Source organism: Thermobia domestica, chromosome 9 (assembly GCF_964235325.1).
Source record: "Thermobia domestica chromosome 9, izTheDome1.hap1.1, whole genome shotgun sequence".
In the NCBI taxonomy this organism is placed as follows: domain Eukaryota; kingdom Metazoa; phylum Arthropoda; class Insecta; order Zygentoma; family Lepismatidae; genus Thermobia; species Thermobia domestica.
Window position 1 is genome coordinate 210495298 of NC_137462.1, and position 26166 is coordinate 210521463.

General features: G+C 35.2%; 1 protein-coding gene across 1 annotated transcript in view; it reads right to left on the bottom strand.

Annotated features, from left to right (window-relative positions):
* Positions 1-26166, bottom strand: part of Alk (Anaplastic lymphoma kinase) — a 1262077-nt gene that overhangs the window by 425263 nt on the left and 810648 nt on the right. Inside the window, exon 9 of the mRNA XM_081725826.1 lies at positions 23378-23472. Within this exon, the coding sequence (XP_081581952.1) occupies positions 23378-23472 (95 nt within the window). The remainder of the gene's footprint in view (positions 1-23377; positions 23473-26166) is intronic.

Genomic DNA, 26166 nt, shown 5'->3' on the forward strand with positions numbered 1-26166 from the left:
GTGCAGTGTGTGTGTGTGTGATGTGATTTAGGATGGAGAAGATTATGTGATGGTGTAAGGGCATTTCTGGTATGTACATAAATCCAATTATACAGGTGAGTGAGAACATGAACCATTATGTTTATTTGGACATTATCAGTAGCCAGGTGTTTCCATTACTCAAACTTTTCACGATGAAGATGCAGTGAACACTCCCATCTTGAAATGAAAACTGACATACTCATTGGAATAAAGCATCTATACATGGTTTCACCTTGTTTCACCCTTTTGGATGCTTCACCTAGTCTCGGCAGCAAAGTCCTCATACTTAAATTCAACTGAAAATCTGTGTGACTATTGGAGCAACGGGTGAAATTCAGAAATGCGAATTCTTGTGCTTTGCTGCAACAAGATTAAACTGGCGAACTAGGAGTTTACATCGATATGACATATCTGCAACATTCTGTACTTTATCTTCAAGGAGAACGCAGGTAGCTATCACGTCAGGCAGCGGCTACCCCATATTTCGTCGTTCTTTCCTTATGTCTAAGTTCTGTTGCGTACAGTGCAATACACCATACTAACGTCTTCTGTTTTTACCGTAATGATTTAACAATCTACAAAATACACTTATCTTCTTCCCGAAAATTTTTCTCATCATTCCTGTTCTTGCTTTAATTTTAGTTACAATTGAGATTTTCTCACTGACGATTGCTTTGAAACTAGCCACTTGTTTAACTTTCCTCCATCCGGTTTCCACATTTAATAGATTTTTTTTTGTTAAAATCACCAGTGCTTTAAATTTGCAGCAAACAGAGGAAATCTGTGATATAGTTTTCCATTGCTTCCAATACCACAGGCACTCTAATAACGTCTAAAATTAACGCAATGTTACCACAGTCATCGTTACGATTTCCGATAATTTGACTACTGGAATAATTATTACTTTATCGAAAAACATTTTTTTTTGTCTTGTTACTAAATTTAAACCAATTCAATGTATTATAAGTAGTTCTTATGCTACTGAACTACCGCCGACTTGTCTCTATATTTACCTACAGAACACGCATGATCTCTACTTCTATATATATAAAAGAGAACGTACAAATCCTTTGTTCCCTCATCACGCTAATACGGCTGAACCAATTTCTTTCATTTTTGGGGGGTTATTAGGATTTGGACCCTAGATTGTTTTTATCATATCACTTTAATTTTTAATTACCAGTGTCTTGAGATAATTGACCATTCAAGTGTCCATAACGTACAAATCCTTTGTTAGTTCATCATAGGTAAAAATAAACGTATTTATATGCAACCCGCATGACCGTGTCACTCGGCGGGTTAACATAAATGACAGGCGATATAATGTTAATCTACTATGGTTTTTATCATATCACTTGAAAGCGAAAAAGTAAAAATTATCTAAGTAACAAAGTTTATTGCGTTCCGGGGTGACCGCAGCGAAGCGGAGTGAACGCTGCTAGTTACACATAAATTATCTTCATAAAAATGTTGTCTATGAAAGAAGGATACCTACGAATTAATAACTGTAAGCTTTGATATCATCAAAGTAATAGTGTTTGAGAACGCATTTTGATTTAATTAAAACTTGATCAAATGTTCTGTATTTAAAAAAAAAAAAAAAAACTTCCAGTTCAAGTTTGCTGGCATATCAGAAAAATTATTTTAATTTAAGCGAAGAGTTTGTGGTGAACAGTTTGTTCGTCACCACCTGGAAAGCAGGTACTTAATTACATTGAAATTTAATTAAATTGCCCAAATGTGGTATCGAAACAGAGAGCGAGGAAGTAGGGTATGATGCTGTTTTGTGAAATTGCTCACTCATTGTTCTGAAGTAATAACGAAAACTTATTGTATAAAGAAGAACGTAAACATGTCAATGAAGAACTTTGATATTACTGACAAGTTAACATTTAGAAAATTTAAAAAAAAGTTAATGTCAAAGTTAATTTTAAAAGTTTATAGAATATTATTAGCGAATAACGAAAAGATATCAAAGATGAAATATATATTAACCAGCCAAAACATTATGACCAATCGCTACTTCATGAACAGAGTGATTGTGCTGCTTTAAGAGACACGAGACACAACAGAATCGATCGTCAAATAGCGATAGATATCTCACTTCACCAGTCAGTATGGTGCTTGTCCGTAGAATGGGAAGATAGAACAGGGCCAAAATTGTGATGGTCCGACATCTGGAAATGAGCATCTAGGAAACAGCATGACTTTTTCGATGATCGATAGCTGCTTTGGTTGATATTTTCAAGAAATGCGAAAACCAATACGAAACTGGCAGCAAATGACAATAAATTAGCAGAAAATTTTACTAAATAGTGTACGTGATGATGCAGGATTTGGTCGTTGCGAAATTGTCTGTAGGCTATAAAATAAACAATAGTTTATTCCTAAAATTTAAGAAGAATGTCGTAAGGACAGTTAATATAATAAAATAAGATTCTATATGAATTATGTAGAATTTCAAGATAGATTAAGAGAGAATAAATTAAAGATTCAGAAATCAGTAATTGTTATTTTCATTTGTAAGGTAGTAAATTCATAGAGTCTACGTTTAAACTAACTGACAAATACTATTTTGGAAATCCAAGGTTCAAATACCTAACTAATGGCTGTAAACCCTTTATCCTATTGAAACCATACAAGTACTCTATAAAGTTATTATAAATTGAGATTTTGAAACGAAACAACAACGGCGTAGCATTATCTGTAAAGCCTACAGTTTCCATGTGGTGGAAACAATTTCAGAAGTTAGTTGATATAAACATCAGATTATGTATCGAAGATGAATTACATCAGAGAGATCTCGAGATTGCATTATGAAAGAAGAACATTGATCTGTTGAAACAAACATTATCAAACATCAATGAAATTCCAAAGTTATGTAAAAGATGTCAACGAGCACACAGAGATAGGATTTGTCCAGACAAGTTGGCAATGAAAGAATATATACGAAGTAGTAGTTGAATAGTAACTTTTATAAGTTCATTGAGATTAAATTTGTTAGATAAACTTTGAGAGAATATACTTTCTAAATCTAATTGAAAAATTTTCCAGTATGATTTTAACATATAAAAACGATAGCAAAATACAGTAAATCACCAATATTCCTTGTGTATAGCGTTCGAAAGTTTACTTTAAGGATCTAATCAAAACAGAAGTTTTAAAGTTATGCTTTGTTAGTTGAAATAATTAAACGTTGAAATGTACATTAGACGAACAGGACGTTTTTCTTTTTTTACCTTCAATTAGTTTTCTTTAAGTTTTATTCAAAAAATCTTTTCATTATAACTATGGCATTGTATATACTGAATGCATTTACGTCTTTTCTATGTACATTAAATGTATGATTTTTTCCCCTTGAAATGACTAATAATTGCAATGTTTATGTGAATTATCTGTCCATATTCTGGCATGTGTACCTTTGCGCTTAGTCCAGCATATTATTACATTGCCACTAAATGCTGGGAGACTATTTACAAGTAAAGTCACATTATTTATCCAGTAATGTTCATAGCATTTCAAGTCTACATATTTAGTATCTGAAGGTAAGTTACAAAGGCAACATCAAAGGCAACGTCAAAGTTACAAGGTAACATTTTCTCTTCCTTATTAAAACACTGATTCGAATGCTATTATTTGCTCTTCAACCTCATTTAGTTTGTCAAAATTATGACTAGATATTAACATTAATTGAACACTTCAACATAGTTTTATTGATTCGTCATTTCCAAAAAATAAGGTTTTTACTTGTCATTATGTAATTCATTTTATCTTTACACCTACCACAAGCTGTCAGCGAATTATTCGAAACTTTTGTTCTGATCTTATAAAATAATAATAATAATAATAATAATAATAATAATAATAATAATAATAATAATAATAATAATAATAATAATAATAATAATAATAATAGTAGTAGTAGTAGTAGTAGTAGTAGTAGTAGTGACTACAGTTTAGATAATTCAGTAGATACGTGACACATGACGATACGCTATATATAACAAGTATGCATGACATGAATGCATGATATATTTATCCGTTTCTATTTCTAGATTTTTAACAATCTATGATGGGAAGGCGACACGTATCTGATAAAATTGCGACTTGATAACGAGACCAGTTTAATGTGAAACTGATACCTACCAGAACGAAAGAGTAGAAAAATGGCTGCACAATAATCTCTGCATGATGTCACATCTAGTTTAGATTGCCACAGCGTCAGGCCAAAAAAAAAAAAAAAAAAAGTATCCTCTTTGCAAATGGAGGGTTGGGAGTGGAAGTAGGGTGAGAGAGACGAGAAACTTTGCTAAAAGAGGTCGAGCTGTGGAGGGAGGCAAGAGGCAACGGATTCTCTTGACAGAGGCACTCGATCGATGGGATGTAATTTATCCACTTGTTAAATTCAGCAGCTACTAAGCACACCAACAAATTTGCGGGTCGTGTTCTGTTGGTATTCCCGCTGGGATAGGATGGGATGGGAATTCCAATAACAAAGCATGGAATGATAAGAACGAATGACAGAGGAAGGATGAATAAAACCTACCGTCACGCCACCTAGTTGTTCGCAAAATTACTCCTTCCTCTCCTTCCCTTCCCTTCTCTCTATTAATTTGCAGGTAATGAGACACACGGATTAACTTTCTGCTCAGAATCTTTTACAGTTTACGTGAACGAAATTCTTAACTAAATTCTTATTCCCATCTCTCACTCATTATCTTAAATGTACACATCAACTCAATAAATAAGGCAAAGTATTACTTTGTAATTGTCATTATTTTCACATTTTTCTAACTTTAATTCGAGCTAATATATAGAGCATACAAATTTTTCATAGTGAACTACACATATGTGCCAATTTTACTTTAATGTATATTTGTGAAAAATTTACTTATGTTCTAAGGCCAAATCTTACTTTAGGAATTCCTTCTACTATATAGTACATTTAAAAAATATTAATTTCTGTTATTCGAAGTTGGATGCCTTTTTATTACTAAGTAATATAAGATGTGGAACTACATTTGAAAATTGAATTCAACTTACATGATTGCGACTAAAGAGAAAACTCTGATGTTTTCCTTAGGTGTAAATAGAAAAGACTTAACGAGAAGATATACTCATATTTCACAAAGGAAGGCACATATCGAGGCATTCAAAAGCGACGTAAAGTCGAAAGGTATTTATGAAGTAGTATATTATCCTCATCCCAGGATATTCTATCATTAATACGACATGCAAAATCAATCTTTACAGACTTTAAAATAACGACAAACACAACCAGTATTTCAACTTCAATTCATGCTTTTAGGTCAGCTATACTGTGAGGATTACTAACATAACTTTATCATTTGCGAAATTACAGAGGTTGAGGATAACCGAATAGGTTAACCAATTTACTCCTCTGTAATACCTATATACGGCGTAGAGCAGTGGTTCCAAAATTCGTTTAGCTGATACTTCCCTTCGTAAACTTTGCATACTTTACGCACCCTCCTAAGGCAGATCGTTAATCATGCGTGCTTTTTGTCTGGCTTCTGCGAGTTCAGGTGCAGCATTAAATCCTCAAATCTTCAGTAATTGAATAAAATTATTCATTTATAGTTTCAAATAATAATAATAATAATAATAATAATAATAATAATAATAATAATAATAATAATAATAATAATAATAATAATAATAATAATAATAATAACCATATTCTCATAATTTAAGTTTCTTCTGCAAGTTTTTCCTGCATACCATTGTAGAACAGTATTATTTGTTTTAGCGGTTTTGTTCTTAATGACACCACAGTTTTCACTCAATAGCAAGTACTTTTCAATACCCTAGGTTGGGAACCACTGGCGTAGGACAACCATGCAATCGTCAGCGTACTCGGGACAATGTTGAAAATATTTGTGTGTGTGATGTGGTCATCCCCTATTTTGCATAATCCACATGTTTTCGATAGCAGTTAAACATGAGTAAAAATACTGATCTATTAGTAAAAATACCGATTAGCTCCAAAGATTGCATACAAAGACTAAGACGATCTAGATCAAAGCATATCCTGTGACAAATCAAAAACTTCTGTTTTATTACTAATTACTAAGGTGATAATAATAGTAAATTGAACATCCATCGGGTGCCATGTACTATACTGTCTGATTGACTTTGATATTTCAATAAAATTAGTTATCTTCCATTGTTGAACTATGATTTTTATTTTTTTTTCATAATGGTATCTGTGTCAAATTCTCTTTACATGAATGATCAAATAACATTATTATTAAATAACTAATGTATCTAATTATATGGCAAGAATGTGGCAGAAACCCACATCGAGGTTGAAATTGGTTCTACTCTAGTATAACAAAATATTATTATCACAATTCAAAAAGAAACGAGCCGAAAGCTGTAATGTGCACACCGGTGATAGAATGGTAATATTGTTGCGTATGTAACAAATAGGCGTTCCAACAAGAGCACGAAAGTTCACAACCCGCCACTAGAGGGTCATGTGTGCAAGCCACGTGACGTACAAAGCCAGCAGAGGCAGACTCCAATCGTCCACCGTGATCAGTCGTGTTGTGAGCAGTGCAACAGTGAAATGGAGGCGTCAAAGGAAGAGAAAAGAGGTATTGCTCGTTTTCTGATGGCGGAAGGAGTAGGAGGAACGGATATTCATCGAAGAATGTCACAAGTGTACAGCGAACACCGCATGTCCGTTACAAGGGTCAAGGAGTAGCACAAGCGCTTCAGAGAAGGACGAGTGTTGCTATCCGATGATGCACGGTCTGGAACATCACATCGCATTACTGATGACATCGTCCAGCTGATTGATGCACTCATTACCCAGGACTGCAGAGCTACAGTGAAAGCTGTAGCCACCGAGGTTAACTTGAGCGTCGCAAGTGTGCACAATAACATGACAGAAAGACTGAACTAGCACAAAATGTGCACGCAATGGGTGCTCCACATTCTTCAATCACAACAGGAAGCATGTCGAATGGCCCACTGTCTTGATCATCTGCAGTGCTATGCCAGGGAAGGGAATGAGCTTCTAGCACCAGTGGTGGTTGGAAATGAGTCTTGATGTCATCACTTCGAACCAGAATCGAAACAACAAAGTCTCCAGTGGAAGTATCCAGGGTCACCACCACCAAAAAAGTTCAAGGCCATCCATACAAATGCAGTAAAGGTTTTGCTGACGTTCTTCTTTGACCAAAACAGCCCCCTTTTGATAGAATTTCTTCAGCACGGGACAACAATGAATGTCCAGTATTATATTGACCAACCTTCGCCAAGCGATGAAATCGAAACGACCAGGCAAGCTCACGCGTGGGGTCATTTTGTTCCATGACAATGCCCGACCTCATACGGCCAACACAATCAAGACGGTCGTACAGAAATTCAAGTGGAAGGTTCTCGGTCACCTTCGGTACAGTCCACACCTCTTTCCCTGCAATTGCGCCATTTTTGGTCCCCTTAGAGAGACTCTGAGAGGTAAACGATTCACCTCATACGACGATGTCTGTCTAGCTTGTAACGATCCCGTTACGAAGAGCTATGACGAGAGGAGAAAATAAGAAGATAGGAATTGTAAAACATTTGGTCAATGTCAACCTTGCATTTCTCTTGAAAGAGAATGTTAAAATTAATGTGTATTTTCATTTTTGTTTCTTAAAAAAAAAAAGAGATTGAAAGGTAAGAGAGGAAAAAGAATGAAAGAATTTGTAAGTTGCGAGCTGTTATCAGTTGAATGTATTTAAGGAGAGAGAGAGAGGGGAGGTAATCTTTCTTACTGTCTCGAGGTCGAGTCGCTGCGCGTGTATCCCGTGACGCGATTGTGGCGCCAGGAACCATGGTCGGTACGATCGTCCGTAGGGACGGCGTACTAGCTATGTTGTGTTGAAGACGTGTAGGTGTCTTGGAATTGGTTTTCGGGGCATGCAGGTGCCTTTGGTTTTCGTTGTTCAGAGGGGAGAGTACGTCTGTTCGACTAATGTTTCTTATGGTAGAAGAGGACTTCTATTAACTAGACTCATTTTGCATCGTTTGATTCTACCAAAATTTCTTGTTGGATTTCTCCATTGTGTGTGTAATTAAAAAGGAATGAGAATAGTGAATTGTTGCCGCATATTGAATTTACTAAGTTCATACTTACGAGAGTCTTAGTACAGGCGAATTTTGTGTTGCAAATTCGTCTCAGAGAGATATTTGTGCTTTTCCAACATAATGCTTGACTCTGTCAAGACTCGACCTTCGGTTGTCATCGATGAGTTCCAACAATAATTTAGAATGCACCTTAATTATGCAAAGGAGATAATTATGTTGACTGCGCCTTCGTCATGACGAGGACATGTTAGAGTTTATTCTGCATAACCTAGTTCAGTTTTTACTGCTGAACTAACAAAAGTTACAGTTTCCCTCGACCATGTGCTCGAGCTTTCTCTACGTCGTGTGTTTATCTTCACTGACTCACAAACCGCTATTTAAAGCCTCAGAATATCCTTAGGAAACGCGCAATCGTGGAATACATTCTTCTAAAATGCCATTAGCTACAGCAACAGGGTTGTGTCATCGTTGTCTGATGGGTACCGGGACATGTCAACATTTGGGGAAACAAGCGTGCCGACACTAGCCAAGAACGCCACACTGGCAGATATTGCTCTGAAGTACTCTCATACATGGATCTCTGTAGCTTGTTTATCCAACGGTTGCATTCTCACTTGAAAGCAGCATGGAGCCAGTCAAATGGCAATAAGTCTCAATCAGTAAAGCCTCATATGTGCAATTGACGGATGTCATCGCAATGAAGCGATCGTATCTCACTTACGTGTCAGGCGCTCTCATCTAATACACTCTTATCCGGTGCATGGTGCTAACCATCCATGTTGTGAGGAGGTATCGTTCCACTGAATGTTCGGTGCATTCTTGTAGCAGAACGCTCACGATACTCGGAACTCAGAGAACGATAGGAATGCCTGAAAATATAGTAAAGTTTTGGGAGATAATATGATCTTTAATGACAGCATTCCCAATTTTCTTTGTGAAATTAGAATTGCTAACACATTCTAATAAGGTTCTCTTATTAGACTCTCGTATTGTATGTTATTAATTTTGTTAATTTTGAATTGTTTTCTTATTATAATTATATTTTGAATTTTGTTTTTAGTCTTCTACGATTTTTGTTTTAATTTTTAATAGTTTTTCTGTGTTTAATATCTTATTTTGTATTTCTTTGATTTTAAATAAACTTTTTAAAAGGAGTTTTTAAATGAGTTTTTAATACACGGTATGTGTCGGTCATTGGTTTTATACACTCACGGGTACAAATAACCCGTGCTACTATTAAACCATAATAAATTTATTCATTCACATTGTTTCCTTTAATGCTGTAATTTGCTTCATTAAACTAGAATTTGTGTTAAAGTTACAACTATAGTAATTAAATCAGTCAATCAGTTGTTTCGTAAGATAAAATTGCCATCTACTCGTGAATATAATTTAGAAAAGCAGATGAAAACGGACAGCAAGAGAATATCTCTTACGACGTTTGATTATTCTTTATATATTTTCCATACAGCATTGGGTTAACGCCCCTTTCAGCAGCGAAGCTATATGAGACGTGGACCTACTGATTAACGTGGGATCCGAAACACATGAGTTTCCGCCGGGAATCGAACCCGGATCTTCCACTCCAAACTCTTGCAGACTAACCGCTTAGCACAGAGGAGCTCTTCACACGGCATTGGGATGAAGAATTATTTGCATCCTACTGCAAGCATGGATATAGATATATTTTGGACAATCTTTATATGACAACGAACAAGCGTAGATGAATAAGTTATATTGAATCATTTATTAAAGCTCAGTTAAATACATTATATTCAGTTTGATGGCATATATCTCACACAGAAATCAAAAGCACCTAACCTTTACCAATTTGAGAATTTTGAACGCGAAAATGTCATTGGAAATGTCTCTCTTTGGCGTTACAGGTGGAATATATATTCATGTGATTACGAATGAACGTGACAACATTGTTTACGGTCCCGCAACACTCAATGTATTACGTAATTGTTTGTTTGATTTTCAGATATTGCAGACTTTATTACACACTCATTTATACTATGTCATCGTAGTGAGTATTGTGTAACGTACGTATTGTCCCTGCATGCAGGCCCGTGCTGGGATTCTAATGAGGACGGTGGACAAGTCTACCAGAAGGACACACACACACACACACACACACACACACACACATATATATATATATATATATATATATATATATATATATATATATATATATATATATATATATATGTGTGTGTGTGTGTGTGTGTGTGTGTGCATGTATGGTGTAACAAAATGTTTCTCAAAGTGTGGGTCGCGAGAAGTTTTTCCTTTCAATTATGAACATTTTATTTTGATGGAGAAACATTGTAAAGTACTATTCAGAAAATGAAAATTGGAAGCATTTGTTAATGAGTTGTAGAATAAGTGGTTATTCAAAGCTCTGCCCTATTGTATAGTCAGTAGAGATGCTGGGTTAGGGTGGAAAGAAAGTGGGTGAGTCAAAATCTGTCACAGGGAAGGGCATTGCGTCAGAAATAGTGTTAGCTCTTTCCATGGAAACACTTTAACCATCTATGCGCATACGTGTAATTTCATATAATAGATAAAGTTATCGAAAAAGAAATTTACATTACATTTGCTGTATCATCACCGACTAATATTCTCCTACCAACATGACCACTATGTTCAAAAAATTACAATACGAGAAAAGAAACCAACTAAATTTTGCTTTTGCTTTATTAAAATAAGCATCGAGCTTAACTTTGTAACATTCGTGGTCGCTCGGGGTGTTTACAACATTCCAAAATAAATTTCATATTAATCTTTTATACGGACTGTTATTGAACTAAGTGGAATAAATACAGCTGTCTCCTTGTACCTTCTAATAGCAAAGTTGGAAATTTAATATTTGTAAAAACAAAATATCTTTAATTTTTAAAATGAGTAGTTAAATATTCTTTAATTTCCTGGAGAAGTCTTGTAGAAGAGTAACATTGAAAACAACAATTATGATTGTTTCTAAACTTTTCAAACATTCGTAATCGAAAAAGAAGTGAATCCAGACGATTCCGTAATTTCTGGAATACACACACATTTGGAGACATTGAAAGAAAATTTTGAATGTTACTTCCTTGAAGATATGGAAAAATGTAAGCAACAGAAGTGGATTGCAAACCCATTTGTCAGTGGCATTACAACTTGAATATCAGTCACGGCTGATGAAAAACTAATCTTCCTATCACAAGATAGCTCACTTCATATGAATTTCAACCCCAAAAAGCTGGCACTGTTTTGGCTGTCCGTGCAGCGAAACTATCCACAACTTTCGACTGAAGCCGTGAAAGTGCTACTCCAATTTAGTTCTTACTATTTATTTGAAGCTGGGTCTTCAGCAATCGTGGGGATAAAGACTAAATACAGAAACCGACTGCAAGTGTCCAATTCCTTGCGAGTGAAAAGTAACTCGTATCAGCGTGGATATTAATGCAGTTATTAACCCCTTAATTGGCAAGCATTGATAGCACTACCATTAAAATATTTAGTTTGCTTTTATGGTTGAACCAGGTCTTCCTGACCATAATTTCGTAATTTTTTAAGTATTTTTGTACTTTGTTTACAAAATACAGGATGTTTATTTCAAACCAACATGACCATAAACATCCTCCGTTATCGGCGAAACGAATTCGCCATTAGTACTTAAAGGAGTATCCCTATACTTCAACTTCCTTTTTACAGTTCGTTTCGCCGATAACGGACCACGGTAGAACATGGATATTTAGATAGAGCGCATACTAGTTCCTTTGTAATTCTTTAAACTGCTCGGGATCGGTCCTGTAGTTTCTAAGGCAGAGCGTTTCGAAACGTGAATTTTCGAATTTTCGGCGGCACGAGCACCATTTTATGTATTAAAACTACCAAATTTGCTTAGTAAAGTAAACAGCTAAATTTGGAAAACCTCTTTAACAGAGAAACACTTTTTCGTCCCTGTCGAACAAAATGAAGCTAAATATATACCAATCAATCAATATAGCTATATTTTAGAAATATAATAGACACTGATTATACGAACACTGCTCTAAAACATACAGGAATAATTAAATTTGTAAATAAAGAGCTTTAAAAGTTTGAACTATTTAAACTACGCTATATCGATTGCGCTTAGCTTCTGAAAAATTTCTGGCAATAAATGAGTAGCAGCACGAAAACCTGTATTATCTTACCAAATAGACATACATGTTAACTGCTTTAATGGCTTTATACATATTTTTCTAAGGTGATTGTACTTTTTATCTGTTCTCTGGCAATATCAACTGTATGAATGAATAATACGAAACTGGTTTACAGAAGAATAAAAAAAATATTTCTACTGGCATATCTCGCAGACTGCCTTTAATAAGGGCGCACTGTACCGTTCACAGGTTCTCTACCAACAGCTATTATATGTATTTACTATACAGAACTGGTGCCGTAAGACGGGGTTGCTTTGTACATCAGGGGTAATTTTGCACAAAATATGAAAAGAGTTACACAGTTCTCTGCCAGAAAAACCATGAACTGTAAAGAAAAAGTTTCAACTGCCACCGTAAGATAGAACATCTAACTGAATTTTGGCTATAATGTTGGCGGTAAATTTCAGTTGTAATTACTCGGAGGGTTTGTTGTTGTAGAGGTATGAAAAGTAAGCCGACAAAATTTGAAAGATATCAGCCACAAGATTTTCTATCAAAGTTAAACCAGTTCCGTAGAATACTACTGTATATAATGGGACTTTGAAACAATAGTTGAAATTGAGATTTGAAACGTTTTAAAGTCATAAATAAAACTGGGAGAAGGCCTCTAATCGGGGTTACTTTGCACCGGTTCAACCCCTTAGATGAGAAATTACTGCTGCTGGTACCTCCTGCCTTCTAGTTTTAGGTAAATTTCCTATTTAAGTAGATGCCGGAATGGGTTTCTTGTTGGAAAATAGATTACGAACAGTGTCGGATCCAGACAAATAGTTTGAGAGGTACTTCACTCAGAAAAGCTTAGTTTGTTTTTAGAAATTACTAGACTTTTTGGGAGGGGGGCTGAAGCTTATACGCATAGTAATGACTAATATTAGATTTTAAAAAAAAGAAATTATTTGGGTGGGCTTCAGCCTGAAAGCCCCAAACTCTGTATATATTCCACTGACTATGTTTGGAATGATATTCCTGGACATAAAGAGCAACCAAGGCAAAGCAATTCACTGGGAATTTTTTCAGTTCCTGAGTTGGCATTTTTGTGGGGCATATATTAAACTATCAGAATGTAGTTCCTGTGGCGGTATCACAAAATACATAATTTTCTTTGCAAATATCGATAATTCATACTAAGTATACTATACTAAGTATACTAAGAATACCGATACCATCATTCTAATATCAAAATTTGCAGACTGTATGCAGTTTTTTGTAGTAAGTGAAATGTATAAACACTGAAGGGAAAACATTGTACAGAAACAATATGTTCGTGTGTTGAACATACTTTTTGTATGTTGTGCAAAGTACCCCCTAAGTTGTTGCACCAAAGTTTATATTTGAATAACTATGGTCATACTGAATTTCTACTAATGCACTTGCACTAATGTTTTCCTGGTATATCTAGATGTTATATGTTTAAAATACAGTGTTCTAAATCATTATGTTTGTAAGTGACATGCGATTTTCTTTAAATTTCCTTAAATCTAGTGCAAAGTAACCCCGTCTTACAGTCTACAGAAGAACAACTAAAACTACTTATCTATAATGTGATGTTTCACAGGGCGCTCTATGTGCAGGGTGCACTGTACCCCCTTCACGGGTTCTTTGTCAACAGTAACAGTATGTATTTATTCTACAGAACTGTGTTATATAGAAGAATAAATAAAACTGTTTATCTTTGAAGTGATTTCTCAAGGTTGCCTTATGTAAAGAGCCCACTGTACTTATCACGGGTTCTTTACCAACAACAACTGTAAGAATTTATTATAAAAAATAAAACTTATACCTTTATTCTCAATATGATATTTAGGAGGGCTCACCGGGATGTATATGCCAGCAAGGGCCTGCCTGCATGTACGATAATCCAAAACTTCCATTATAGCTACGGAAATAATATTTTAAACTTTTAAAAAGGTGTCTTTCAACAAATGGAATGAAGGAAACTTACTATTTGTATTTCGGTATTAAAATAAGAGCACACGATAAAGGCCGGGACGCTCAGGTAATTTTCACATTACGCTCATCTACTCTTAATGCATGAATCAATCAGAAAGTGTGGTATATGGATTTGATGACCCCTATAACGTGGAATGAAAATTCTGGCCACGTGAACGTTTACTATTCCTGTCTGTTGTATCTCACAAATAACAACAAATATCGAAGACGAGAGATCAGTCTCACGCAATATTGAGTTACTCATTCTTAGGGACGCTCCCTGGCAGGTTTTAAGGAGGGGTTGTACTCTTGACATGCTTTTGGGGACAGCGTGATTTTTCATTGGAAATAGCACAATCGAACTTTATTTATAACATAATCATGAATTTAAGAAGGGCAAAATGTCTTGAAATTATATTAATTCAGCCTACAAAGCAATTTATCTTGGTTTTGTCACAATCACCTCCAATCTTCTCTATTCCTTTCTCTTTCTTTCTTTTTTAGAGGGATGATAATTTTGAGGGATTGCACCTAATTGTGTAAGCAATGCACACTGCTGCCTATCGTCGAACTCCTGAATATTTCCTTGTGTAATACCTGGATGAACACAAGTACAATATACAGTAATTATTACGTGCTGTACAGACTGAGACTTACAAGTACAAATAAAATTGTACACTTTGTCATGCATCTGAAAATACCTAAAACCGAGAATTCCGTTTTCAATAATGACATTATCTGGTAGAGGAAGTAAAGATTATATTTCTCTCTTAGTGTAAATACTACCCCTAGTACTTTATATCTCAGAATATACGTTTACATTTTTAATGGCGTTGTCGGCTCATAGTGGTTTAAATATGTCACATTGTCCTTATGAATTTTCATTAATTGTTTGTACATTCCTCGAAATAAGTACTTAAGACGTTATTTCATATAGCTATAACAATGGAAATATAGTTCCTGACACACAAACCTTAGATATTAAAGAAATATACGAAATTCCAAAACTATTCTTTGGTACCTATATTCAAATGGCAGACTAGTGTTCTGATGAGAAAGGAACATGGACTAATTTTTGAAAGTGTGTCATGGTTCATTAAGGAACCTGAGTGTACATTTACACACAACACATACAGAAACATTTGGTATCATTTGAGAAAATTGATTGCAGTACGAAAGTTAAATTTTTCATTCTCATCTGGCTCTGTTTCCTCTAAATTTTGGTGCAGTGAATAACGAGTGCGGTGAGCGATTCCATCAACAGATCTCAATTAGAGAAAAAAAGGTACAAGGAAAATAGAGTACAGCAATGCTAACTGATTTTTGTTGTACACTTAATCAAGTTCCTCAAACAAACAGCATATGGAGAATAATAGAGTTTAACTTCATCATACAGAGTGCAAGCTTCGGTACTACGTCGAAATAAAATATTTAACGATGTGTTAGAAAAATTATTACCACCTTAGTTTTGTACTTACATCTCTTTTCGCGCCACACACTCGCGGGACCGGTCTTATAAGCTCTGAAGCGCCCGAGGGAGGTCGTTTACTGAAATGCTGTTTACCATCGGTCATTACATTCTTTATTAGACGTATTTCTTTATTCGTTGTCAGTGTTTAGAGAATGGAACGTGCTACAAGCAAATTTTGTGTTAAATGCGCCAAAACTGCAACTGAAACATACAGAATGATGCAGAACGGGTATGGTATGCAAGATTGTCTTAGCCGAAGCAAAACATTCGGATGGCTTTCGCTTTTCGAGAATGATTGTGAGTCGTTAGAAATCAATCCTAGTATCGGCAGACCTGTGAATAGCCGAAGTGAGGAAAATGTAAACCGTGTGTGCGCCCTGCGTCACGCTAACCGACAAGAGGAATCAATAACAACACAAGTGAACTCGGTATTACTAGGTATTGTGAAAAGATCAGTCACAGTTCTTGAACACCTCTATATTCTCCTGATTTGGCGCCAGTCGACTTCATGCTTCTCACTAAGCTCAAATCAGTCCGCAAAGGAAAGTGTTTTGAGGATGTTCCATCGATTCAAGCGAACGTGACGTCGCTCTGAACAGCGTTAAAGTGGTAGAAAATTTTGCAAGGGCGTTCTAGAGCCTCTACGACCTGTTTCGTGGGTGTGGGCTGCAAGAAAGGATGCATGTAGAAAATTAACGTGATAATACAGTTTTCCGGCATTGCGAAGTATAGTATATTATTTCGAGGTAATCCGGAACTGATTGAAGGCACCATATATGCATTGCTATGGATCATATACGCGTTATATTTATGTCATTTACGACATAACATTCCCTATTTTTTTCTTTCTTTCTTTTTTCTTTTTTTTTTTTTTGCCATTCTCGAAAAATGAACTTCTTATTCATGTTTGAGAGATAGAAATTTATAAGATTTATACTTTGTTTCTGCAGCAAGAAGTGAGTCAAAATTTGCACAGTAGTTTTCGTTATTACTCACAAATATAGATTTCACGAGTCCCTGAAAATGGAGATGTAAAACTCAGATTAAAAGTCTTAATTAATAGGCGAACCAGTAATTGAGTTTTCTTTTCGTTTTTTTTTAGTAGAACTTCCACAGCTGAAGCAAAGAATCTCTGCTTCAATTCCAGTAAAGATATTTTCAGGGTTCTTTTCTTTCCTCATACAGTTCACTCTACGAATTCTTTTCTTGTATTACCAGGAACTTGCATTGATCATTGTGTTTCACATTCTCGTGGGAAATTGAAGTAACGATTCTATTTCATTTATATTGTTAGATATTAAAATCTTTTCGCTTTGTATAGCGTTCTGTAACTTAGAAACATTGCCTATAACAGTATCAATCTTCTAACATCAATAGAAGATTGAAAAAATATTTTGGAAAAGTGAAAGTTCAGGGGAGTGTCATTTTCTATAAAGTGGTATTCCTTGTCAACTTTTTCGGCTCTTTTATACGCTATAAATTTAATAGTTGTCTGTGTGTTGATATCTTTTTTTCTGCTTTTGACCACATGAAAAACGAAAGCCTGGACAGCAGCTTGAGTTGACATTGATCAATTGCCGCAAATTTTAGGCTGAAAAACATTTTCATTTTCCTTTTTCCTCCTCTCCCCTCTCTGCATTTTATTTTTCGCAGATAATATGTGTGGTATTCTTCCCGTAAGAAAAAAAGTTGATTTAAAAGAAAACTAAAAAAATTCTTCATTTTCTCCCTAATGACACATTTCATAGAGAAGGGGATGGGGATATAAATGACATACCAAGGATCATAACAAAGTGAAAAGAATCATGATAATAGAAGAAATTCAACGTAAAATGCACTACATTAAGCACATAAAATTTTAAACGTATTTGGTGCATAAAATATGCTTCAAAGCATGCAGTTCATTTGTTTGTTGAAGTTCAGTGTTCCTTTTCAAAACCAAAGCCATATAAGACGTGGATCTATTGTTTAAAGTGAAATTCGTAAGGCGTTTAAACTTCAAAACTCCTCCACCGGAAATTGAAATTGGGACCCCATTCGCCAAATGCACACGCGCTAGCAGGATAGGTGCTGATTGCCACGGGTGCTGACTGCCACAGCCAATTATTAGTGCTGACTGCCACGACTGTCGCTGATTGCAATATGAAGGTGCTGACTGCCACGACGGCGTGCTGACTGCCACGACCCTGGGAGAAACTGTATTTGGAAAGAGAGTAATTAATCTCTCATACTAAATTTATGATTATTAATTAATTTAGTAGGGATTAATTTAGTAATCATCACAGCAAATCTATGTGGCATCCTATAAGTTACAAAGTTGCTCACTAAGTGGAACGACATACACTTGGATGTTTATAAAAGGGATTGTCTTTTCTGTTATATGTACAATTTGCACATTTCATTGTTTATATTAATTGTTTTATTGTATTATTTAATGGATGTGATGGTCTGAAGCCAGCTGACAAGGGAAGTTTGGGAGAAGCACTCGCCTGCAGAGAAATAAGCATGTCATTTGAAGGACCAATTCATGCTGATTACAACAGGTAATAAAACTCCTGTACGTAGAGAACTGTTCGAGATATTCAGCTTGGAAATTTATATGAGAAAATGAGTGGATGAACGTTTCAATGCGTTAAGTATTCTCACCCATGGCGAAGCCTGATGGTTTGAACTTGCTATTGCTTGATCACTGGGGTCCATTCACAGACAAATTGTCCATTACAAGTTGCATGACGGATGGCAAAGACCTAATGGTTGAGAAGATACCAAAGAATTGCACTCGATTTGTGCAACCATTTGATGTGTTTTGATCCCGATCAATCAAAGATTATGGCAGGAGATTTGTACAGAGCAGTGTGCGAATTGAAAAATTTTCCCGGGGGGGATGAATTTCACCCATATGCGCACCGTCCTCACACACACACACACACACACACACACACACACACATATATATATATATATATATATATATATATATATATATATATATATATATATATATATATATATATATATACTAACAAGTACAAAACAGTTGAGATGGGAGATGTTTCATAAATTTTCACTCAATCAAGCAATATTTAGGTTAGCTACGCAAAGTAAGAATTGTTTCCTTTTTCTATCTTCATGTCCATTTAAAAATACTCCAGACGGGGAAAAGTTATCCCTGCCAGGGATAAAATTTTTCTTCTCCAGGAGGGGAAAGATTTTTGTCAGGGGGGGAAATCCCTGGCATCCCCCCCGCCAATTCGCACACTGGTACAGAGTATGAATCTTCTTCATCTGGACGTTATAATGTACCAACGAAACAATCAAATAAAGAACGTGTCCATACGAATCACTTCCGATCACCGCGATACATTGGATTGTTTCAGTTTGCGTTCTGCAAGGCAGGTTACGAACAAATTATAGGCCTATAACTTTTGAATCACTTGTCGAATTTGCTTTTTGCTTTGGTTCTGCTAACTGTTCTCTTGACGGATGCAACACAATTGCACATATAAAATGTTCATGGTGCAAGGGAGGTATTTTCCCTGCGTCATTTCTTCATAAAACAGAACAACAGTGATCAATTTTCATCTCTAACCTATGATTATTGTAACAATGTAATGACTAATTGTATCTAAAAAACCCGTTAGTTATTGAGAAACACTTTTTTTCTGTTACTTCCGATGGCTTTCAATTCGTATGTCAATATTCGTTACTAATTATGTTGTACTTAACGCGTATAATTGCGTATATCCTCATTTTCTCATATAAACTTCCAAGTTGAATATCTCGAACCGTTCTCAACCGTACAGGAACTTTATTAGCTTGTTATAATCAGCATGAATTGGGACTTCAAATAGCATGCTTAGTTTCTCTGCAGGCGAGTGCTTTCTCCTGAACTTCCCTTGTGAGGTACAGCCAGCAGTGTTTTTTTGATGGAACTTTCAAGAGCTGCTCGAAACAATTTGCACAGCTGTACACAGTTCATGCTGACATAGGGAGTTCAAGTGAGAATACATAAATCGTACCAATTTTGTACGCACCGCTCCCTGACAAAACTGAAAGTACACTCATGTCCAAAATTATTGTCGCATATCTATAACTGTCTTCTTGTAAGAATATAATTTGATAATTTTGCAGAGTACTTTTAATACTTATATTATGTGTATAATCAGGAAATTTATATTTGTGATAAATTTCATAGGAAAAGAATTATAAATACGAAAATCATAATGAATAAAATAAAATGTAACTAAATGGACAAGAAAATTTTATTTTAATTTTATTGTTCTTATTTACTGCTCTTTTGACATGAAATTTACCACATACTTGCCTTTGCCGATTATACGCATACTAACATTATAAGAAATACCGGGCGAATTCGTTATCAAATTATATTACTAGAACAACATATTTATAATCATGTGACAATAATTTTGGGCATGAGAGTACATACAGAGACCTGTTTGCCTTTCTTAGGTGTTGGTCTGAACAACACGATCCTAAGGATCATCTAGTTTCTTTCATGCTTCTTGGCGTCCGGTAATGTTACGCCTAGCAACTTTCTCTCAGGCTCGTGGCAGTCAGCACGCCATCGTGGCAGTCAGCACCTTGATATTGGCAATCAGCGCCAGTCGTGGCAATCAGCACCAATAATTGGCTGTGGCGGTCAGCACCCGTGGCAGTCAGCACCCCACCCGCTAGCAGCTAGACCAGTGGGGAAGGATTGCTTGAAGCATTCATAATTCAAATGCACTAAAAGTATCGCCACCACAAACCTAGAGATATAAAGTGGTATGCAGATATGCAGTGGTAAGCAGGCCTTGTGTTTTCTCTAAGCCAAACAGATCATTCTTCCGGGGACACAGTAGTTCAGCAGTAGAATGTCATCTCTGATGCAAGAGGTCCGTAGTCCGGTACCAGGTAATGTGAGTTTTAGATGGACAACATTATATCCGTGGAAATTCTCTGGGTTCTTAAGTTTCGTCTCATTGTCAGATTCTCAATTCACAATTCTTTCATGATCACTTTCATGAAATATTCGTCTCCTTAAGCCCACAGGGCATAATTATGGGATGAAAAACTAGAAATTTCATTTCATGTAATGTTATCCTCATCCAACCAAACACCCGACCTCAGGAGACCCATAAGTGAACAAGACGTTATCCTTAAAATTTATCTATAAATATATTTGAAATCAGAATCATTGGGGATCGGACTATGTAGGATCAAACCTCGTTCTAGACCAGGACATCAGATCAAGGAAGGCAGTGCGATAAAAGAACGACAGAATGGACTAGTATAGTTCATTCAAAAATAAATAAATAAATAAATAATAAGATGCATTAAATGAACGCCTTCAACATCCAGAGACTACTATTCACCGACCCTTGATACAACCTGTGGCAGAAGATAAGCTATATGTAGAATTTCTAAATGTAATGTTTTGTCTAGAGTAGGTCATCGTAATGTATCACTCAAATGATTGACACGGTTACACATCGTTGTCCTGAATGTTGGGTCCGGAGGGAGAGCCACGGGATACGTGTTACTCCCAAACGAACACGTCTGTTTTGATAGCTGATCTACATCTGACATTGGCTCTGGTAATGTACGGTGTACCTCTACCGTAATTAGAGGTAGTTACGTATTGCTTGGACGATCCTACCGGGAGGGGAATGCCAAATTCCTGCTAGTAGTCACGGAGACTGACCGGCGGCTGGGTAGGAGTACCAATGCCAGGTATCTGGGTAAAGGTTACTGATCCTAGAGAAAGAGAAAGTGTGGAAACTCTGTAGGATATGGATCCGGATCATTGGATCCGGGATGAGATTTTGGAATATCTCGACATGTGCACGCTACCTCTACGCGACGGCGGTGGCTATTAGAACGATAGGGGCAGGCAGGGCAGGGAATGATCAAGCCCCCTCAGACATGCCTGGGGTTCCGGGATTGGGTGGGATTCTGCCGGGCTGCGGTCACATATGAGAGCTAATCCCAGAAACCTGGGTAACGGTGAACATGTGCGGGAGGGAGCTTCCTCGAAACGCTCGCGCTCCGTTCCTGCAGAGCATGGAAGGACCTGACTCGCTACCAGGATCGATTCTAACAGTAGGTAAATGGTGGGCAGGACTTCGATTCCGCCGTGCAGTGGGAGTATCCCACTCCCTTAGTGAATAGAGGTTACACGCTAAGGAATCAAGGTTGAGGAACAGATCTTGACAGTGCACTTTATTAAGTCAATACTTGGGAACAACGGGCAGGGTGCCTTGTCTGGCGGTACCTGTCCATTAAATAAGTCGAGTGGCCGCAGGCGTGGCTTCCATGCATGCACGAAACCGTTGAAGTAGTAAACCACTAGATCCTAATGTTCACGTAACCAAGCTTCATCGCTGAAGAACACCTTGTCCAATACACCAATACCATGGTTTCGAAAAAATATTGAAACCAACTACAATCATTTTTTTTTTCAGATTCCAAGTCTGGCATCTTAAGTTCTTCAACAACCTGTATCTTGTATCCCCATAGGTGTACCATCTTTAAAGCCACGTGAGTCGTTGAACGTGGTAAATTTACTAGTGCTGCAAGCCTACGTACAGATTTCCGTGATGATTGTGACATACGTTATTGTATGGGTCCAAAATCTCTTGTGTCAGAATACGCTATTGCTTATTGTGTTGTTTTTCGTATACAGATCCCGTCTGACGAAATTTCGAAACAAGTCTACATATTGTTGACTTATTTGGAAGACCAGTGTTAGGAAAATGTTCACGGAATTCTGCTTTCATTGTGACATATGAGTTGGAATGAAAATAATGTTCCATAATGAAAACCTATTCTTCTGTAGAATACCTCATTGCACCAAAATAATAATCTCTTAACAAGAAGTTAATAAACACACACAACACAACAGAGAACACAAAATAAGCTTCACAAGCAAAGCTACAAAATCACTACAAATACGCGCTGTCATCCGAACAGGACTCGCGTTTCCTTCGTTTTGTTTCTTTGTTTTTTACAAGCAGGAAATGTTATCTCGGTGGTTAGCAGTGTTGCCGGATGCATGTAGTTAAAAGTTTTATCATTATAATTTCAAGGTTTCTTATTCATTGTTTTCAGGAATTGCATAATATAGGTAGATCCTCAACACACCTTTTCATGCACTGAAACATCAGTATGTTGCTAATTAAGGGTGTTAATTTATAAAAACTATAATTTCCGAAGTTACCTTTTACAGAGACTTCATCCGATTGGTTATCGGTGGAAATGAAAAACTCGTTTTTTCCGCTCTATAGTTTCCAAACTAGTCCAACTAAACAAACTGAAAATTAATGACAGAGCATCCATACTTTATAAATTATGAGTCAATTTACGTGTTTTGTAAAAAAGATTGATCTACCTCTTCGGTTACATTTGGCAAGACTGTGTAGTTTCTACTGTACTTCAATCGTTGCTTCCTATTTTAAAACCATATACATGAACAAGGTTTCATTTTGATATGACCATTATGTTGTGTATCGCTTCCGGATCAAAAGTTATACAATCCCAAAGTCCGGGTTGCATTGTAAATTGGACACCCTGTATAAATATATATTTGTAAGTGTATCGGTAGTTATTGAACTAAAGTTTCTGAAATTGAAAATGAGAATGAGACATGAAAGTTACTCACCGATTCCAAAACATTCTGGGCTGAGAGCAATGTCATCCAGGGAAATATCTGATTTATAAGATAGCACTTTCACTCCTTCAAATACAAGATGATAGCTGTAAAGGAAAAACATGGAACACACTGTATATTAGTATTACACATTTTGTAAATAATTTTACAAAATTATTAGTGTTAAACATGGAAAGAACTTCCAAAGAAGAGACATACATAAATGAATAGAACGTGTTGAGCTGAACACAATCATAAGCATGAGTAAATCTCATGCATAGTTTTCGTAGAAATAGAAAAGAAACTTATTTATTTGAAGAAGAATAGGAAGAAGAAGAAGAATAACAAGGTGTCAATACATATAATTGTTAATGAAATATAATCTAAAAGTATAATTGATTCTTCAATTTTAGCTTCTGTTCAACAGAAATATCGTCCAAAGACATATATCAGCCGATAGGTTACATCAGTTTGGACAAAATAACATATTTGTAGGTAAATTCTAATGTGCAGTGTTTGAGAAAATGAAAATAACTTTTGATCTATATATATATATATATATATATATATATATATATATATATATATATATATATATTGATTATTAGTATTGGCAATAAACAGGTATATATATATATATATATATATATATATATATATATATATATATATATATATATATATATATATATATATATATATATACCTGTTTATTGCCAATACTAATAATCAATTTATATTTTGCCGAAAAGAATTCTTATTCATGTTCTATATATGTAGAAAATTACAACATTAACTAACAGATATTATTATTGTTGTATGTCGTTTCCTAACGGTGACACATAAACTCTTTTAGCAACGTACTGCTTATAATATCAACAATTTTAAAATTTCCACTTGGATTTTATATATATATATATATATATATATATATATATATATATATATATATATATATATATATATATATATATATATAAATATTAAATATAAATAAAAATAAATAAAAATAATAGAGAGGTGTTTCTTCTCTATTACAACAGATACAAGCGAACAATAGAATAATAAAAATAATAGAATATATATATTTTGATTAACTATATATATAACATAATATAATATAATTCCATGTAGTTGTATTTTTGTGCGTCGATATTATAATCCAAAAACTTGTTCTGTTGCTCAGTTCCCTGATTTATGGTTGAGAAGGAATTATTATCTTCCAAGTCTTTTATCTTGTGTATTATTCCTATACTACGTTTATTATCTATTAATGTGCACTTCATTCATGTTAATAGATCTTTAATATATTAAAAATAAAAATTTTGCCAAATATATACATAAATATGTAAGGATAAAAACTAATTATATGTAGTGAAATATGTAACATCGTTCAAATATGCAATATCAAAATATCGCTAAAATATATGTTTTACTATAAGATAAATAATTATATATAATAAATAATATTAAATTAACTATGCTATTATATAATGTACTATTAAATGTTTCTAACAAGATTTTTGTTACTAGATTTATAAGATTTTTTTTGGGATAATAGACTAACTATGTCAAATAATACAAATATAATAATTGTATTTGGGAAATAGGTTTATATACATACTAATCTCTAATATTTTGACCCAACAAAACAAACTTTAGAAAACATATTAACCGACTTCAGGAAAGCGCTGCAAAATACATACTAATACATACTAGTACTACTCTGAGGTGTTAATTTAGTTTTGTCTTTTCTTTTTTGTTTTTCTTTCTTTTCTTTTTCTTTTCTTTTCTCTTTTTTTTTGCATAATCCACGTTTTGCCTATGATTGTATGTAATATTAGAAGTTTCATTTTGCTCCACTGTGAACACGAAAAAACAACAATTTAGAACTATTGATATTGTTAGATGCGAAAGAAAGCCAGGATAGGTATTGTACCTATGCATATCGCACCACGGTGGAAGACTGTTACAACTCAAAAATACTCATTTGTGGGAACATGACTTTTAAAGTTTGTCATTCTATCAAAATCACTCCCTGGAATATTGGTATTTCTGCTACCTAGGAGTTAATTTGTTTAGTTACGTTTCTGCGAAAATACCACCAGGTAGAGCTCCCTTTTTTTCTCTCTCTCTCTCTCTATTCAATTTTGAGCGATTATAACTCAAAATGTCCATTTTTTGAGTTGTAACACTCTTCCATCGGGTGTGTGATAAAATGAATTTCAACGGTAATGTAAAAAACGGAATGTACAAATTGGGAACACGAAGACATCGGATCTTGAATCTAACCCGGTAGAGGATTCAACCTCGGACTGTACAAAATAAAGATGACTACCGTATCTATTTTGCGGAATTACGTTGACCATAAGTTCCATGATGTCTGTGTTATGAACTGTCAATTAAAGTCGATAGGGTAAAACAGTAGTAGAGCATTTCATCCCTTTGAAATAAATTATATTGAAGGAATGACTTACCGATATTTGTTAAGATAATGAGCCTAATTTTCTGTGATGAACACGGGACTCAAAGAGGAATTTAAAGGATAGTAAATGAAGACTGTTAAAATGCTTAATGATTAAATACAGTCTTGCTGGTATCTATTGTGTTACCTGATATGTGATATTGAATAACACTACTTCAATAAGAAGGAAATAAAGTCGCTGATTAGAATTTAATGTCACTTTTTAGTACAAAGGCTATTTTAGACAGATTTATTGCTTAAAGTGCGACCTGAATCACCGTTAAGGTTTTACATCTGCTGAGGATGGAACCCACGAACACATACACAGCAAGCATGA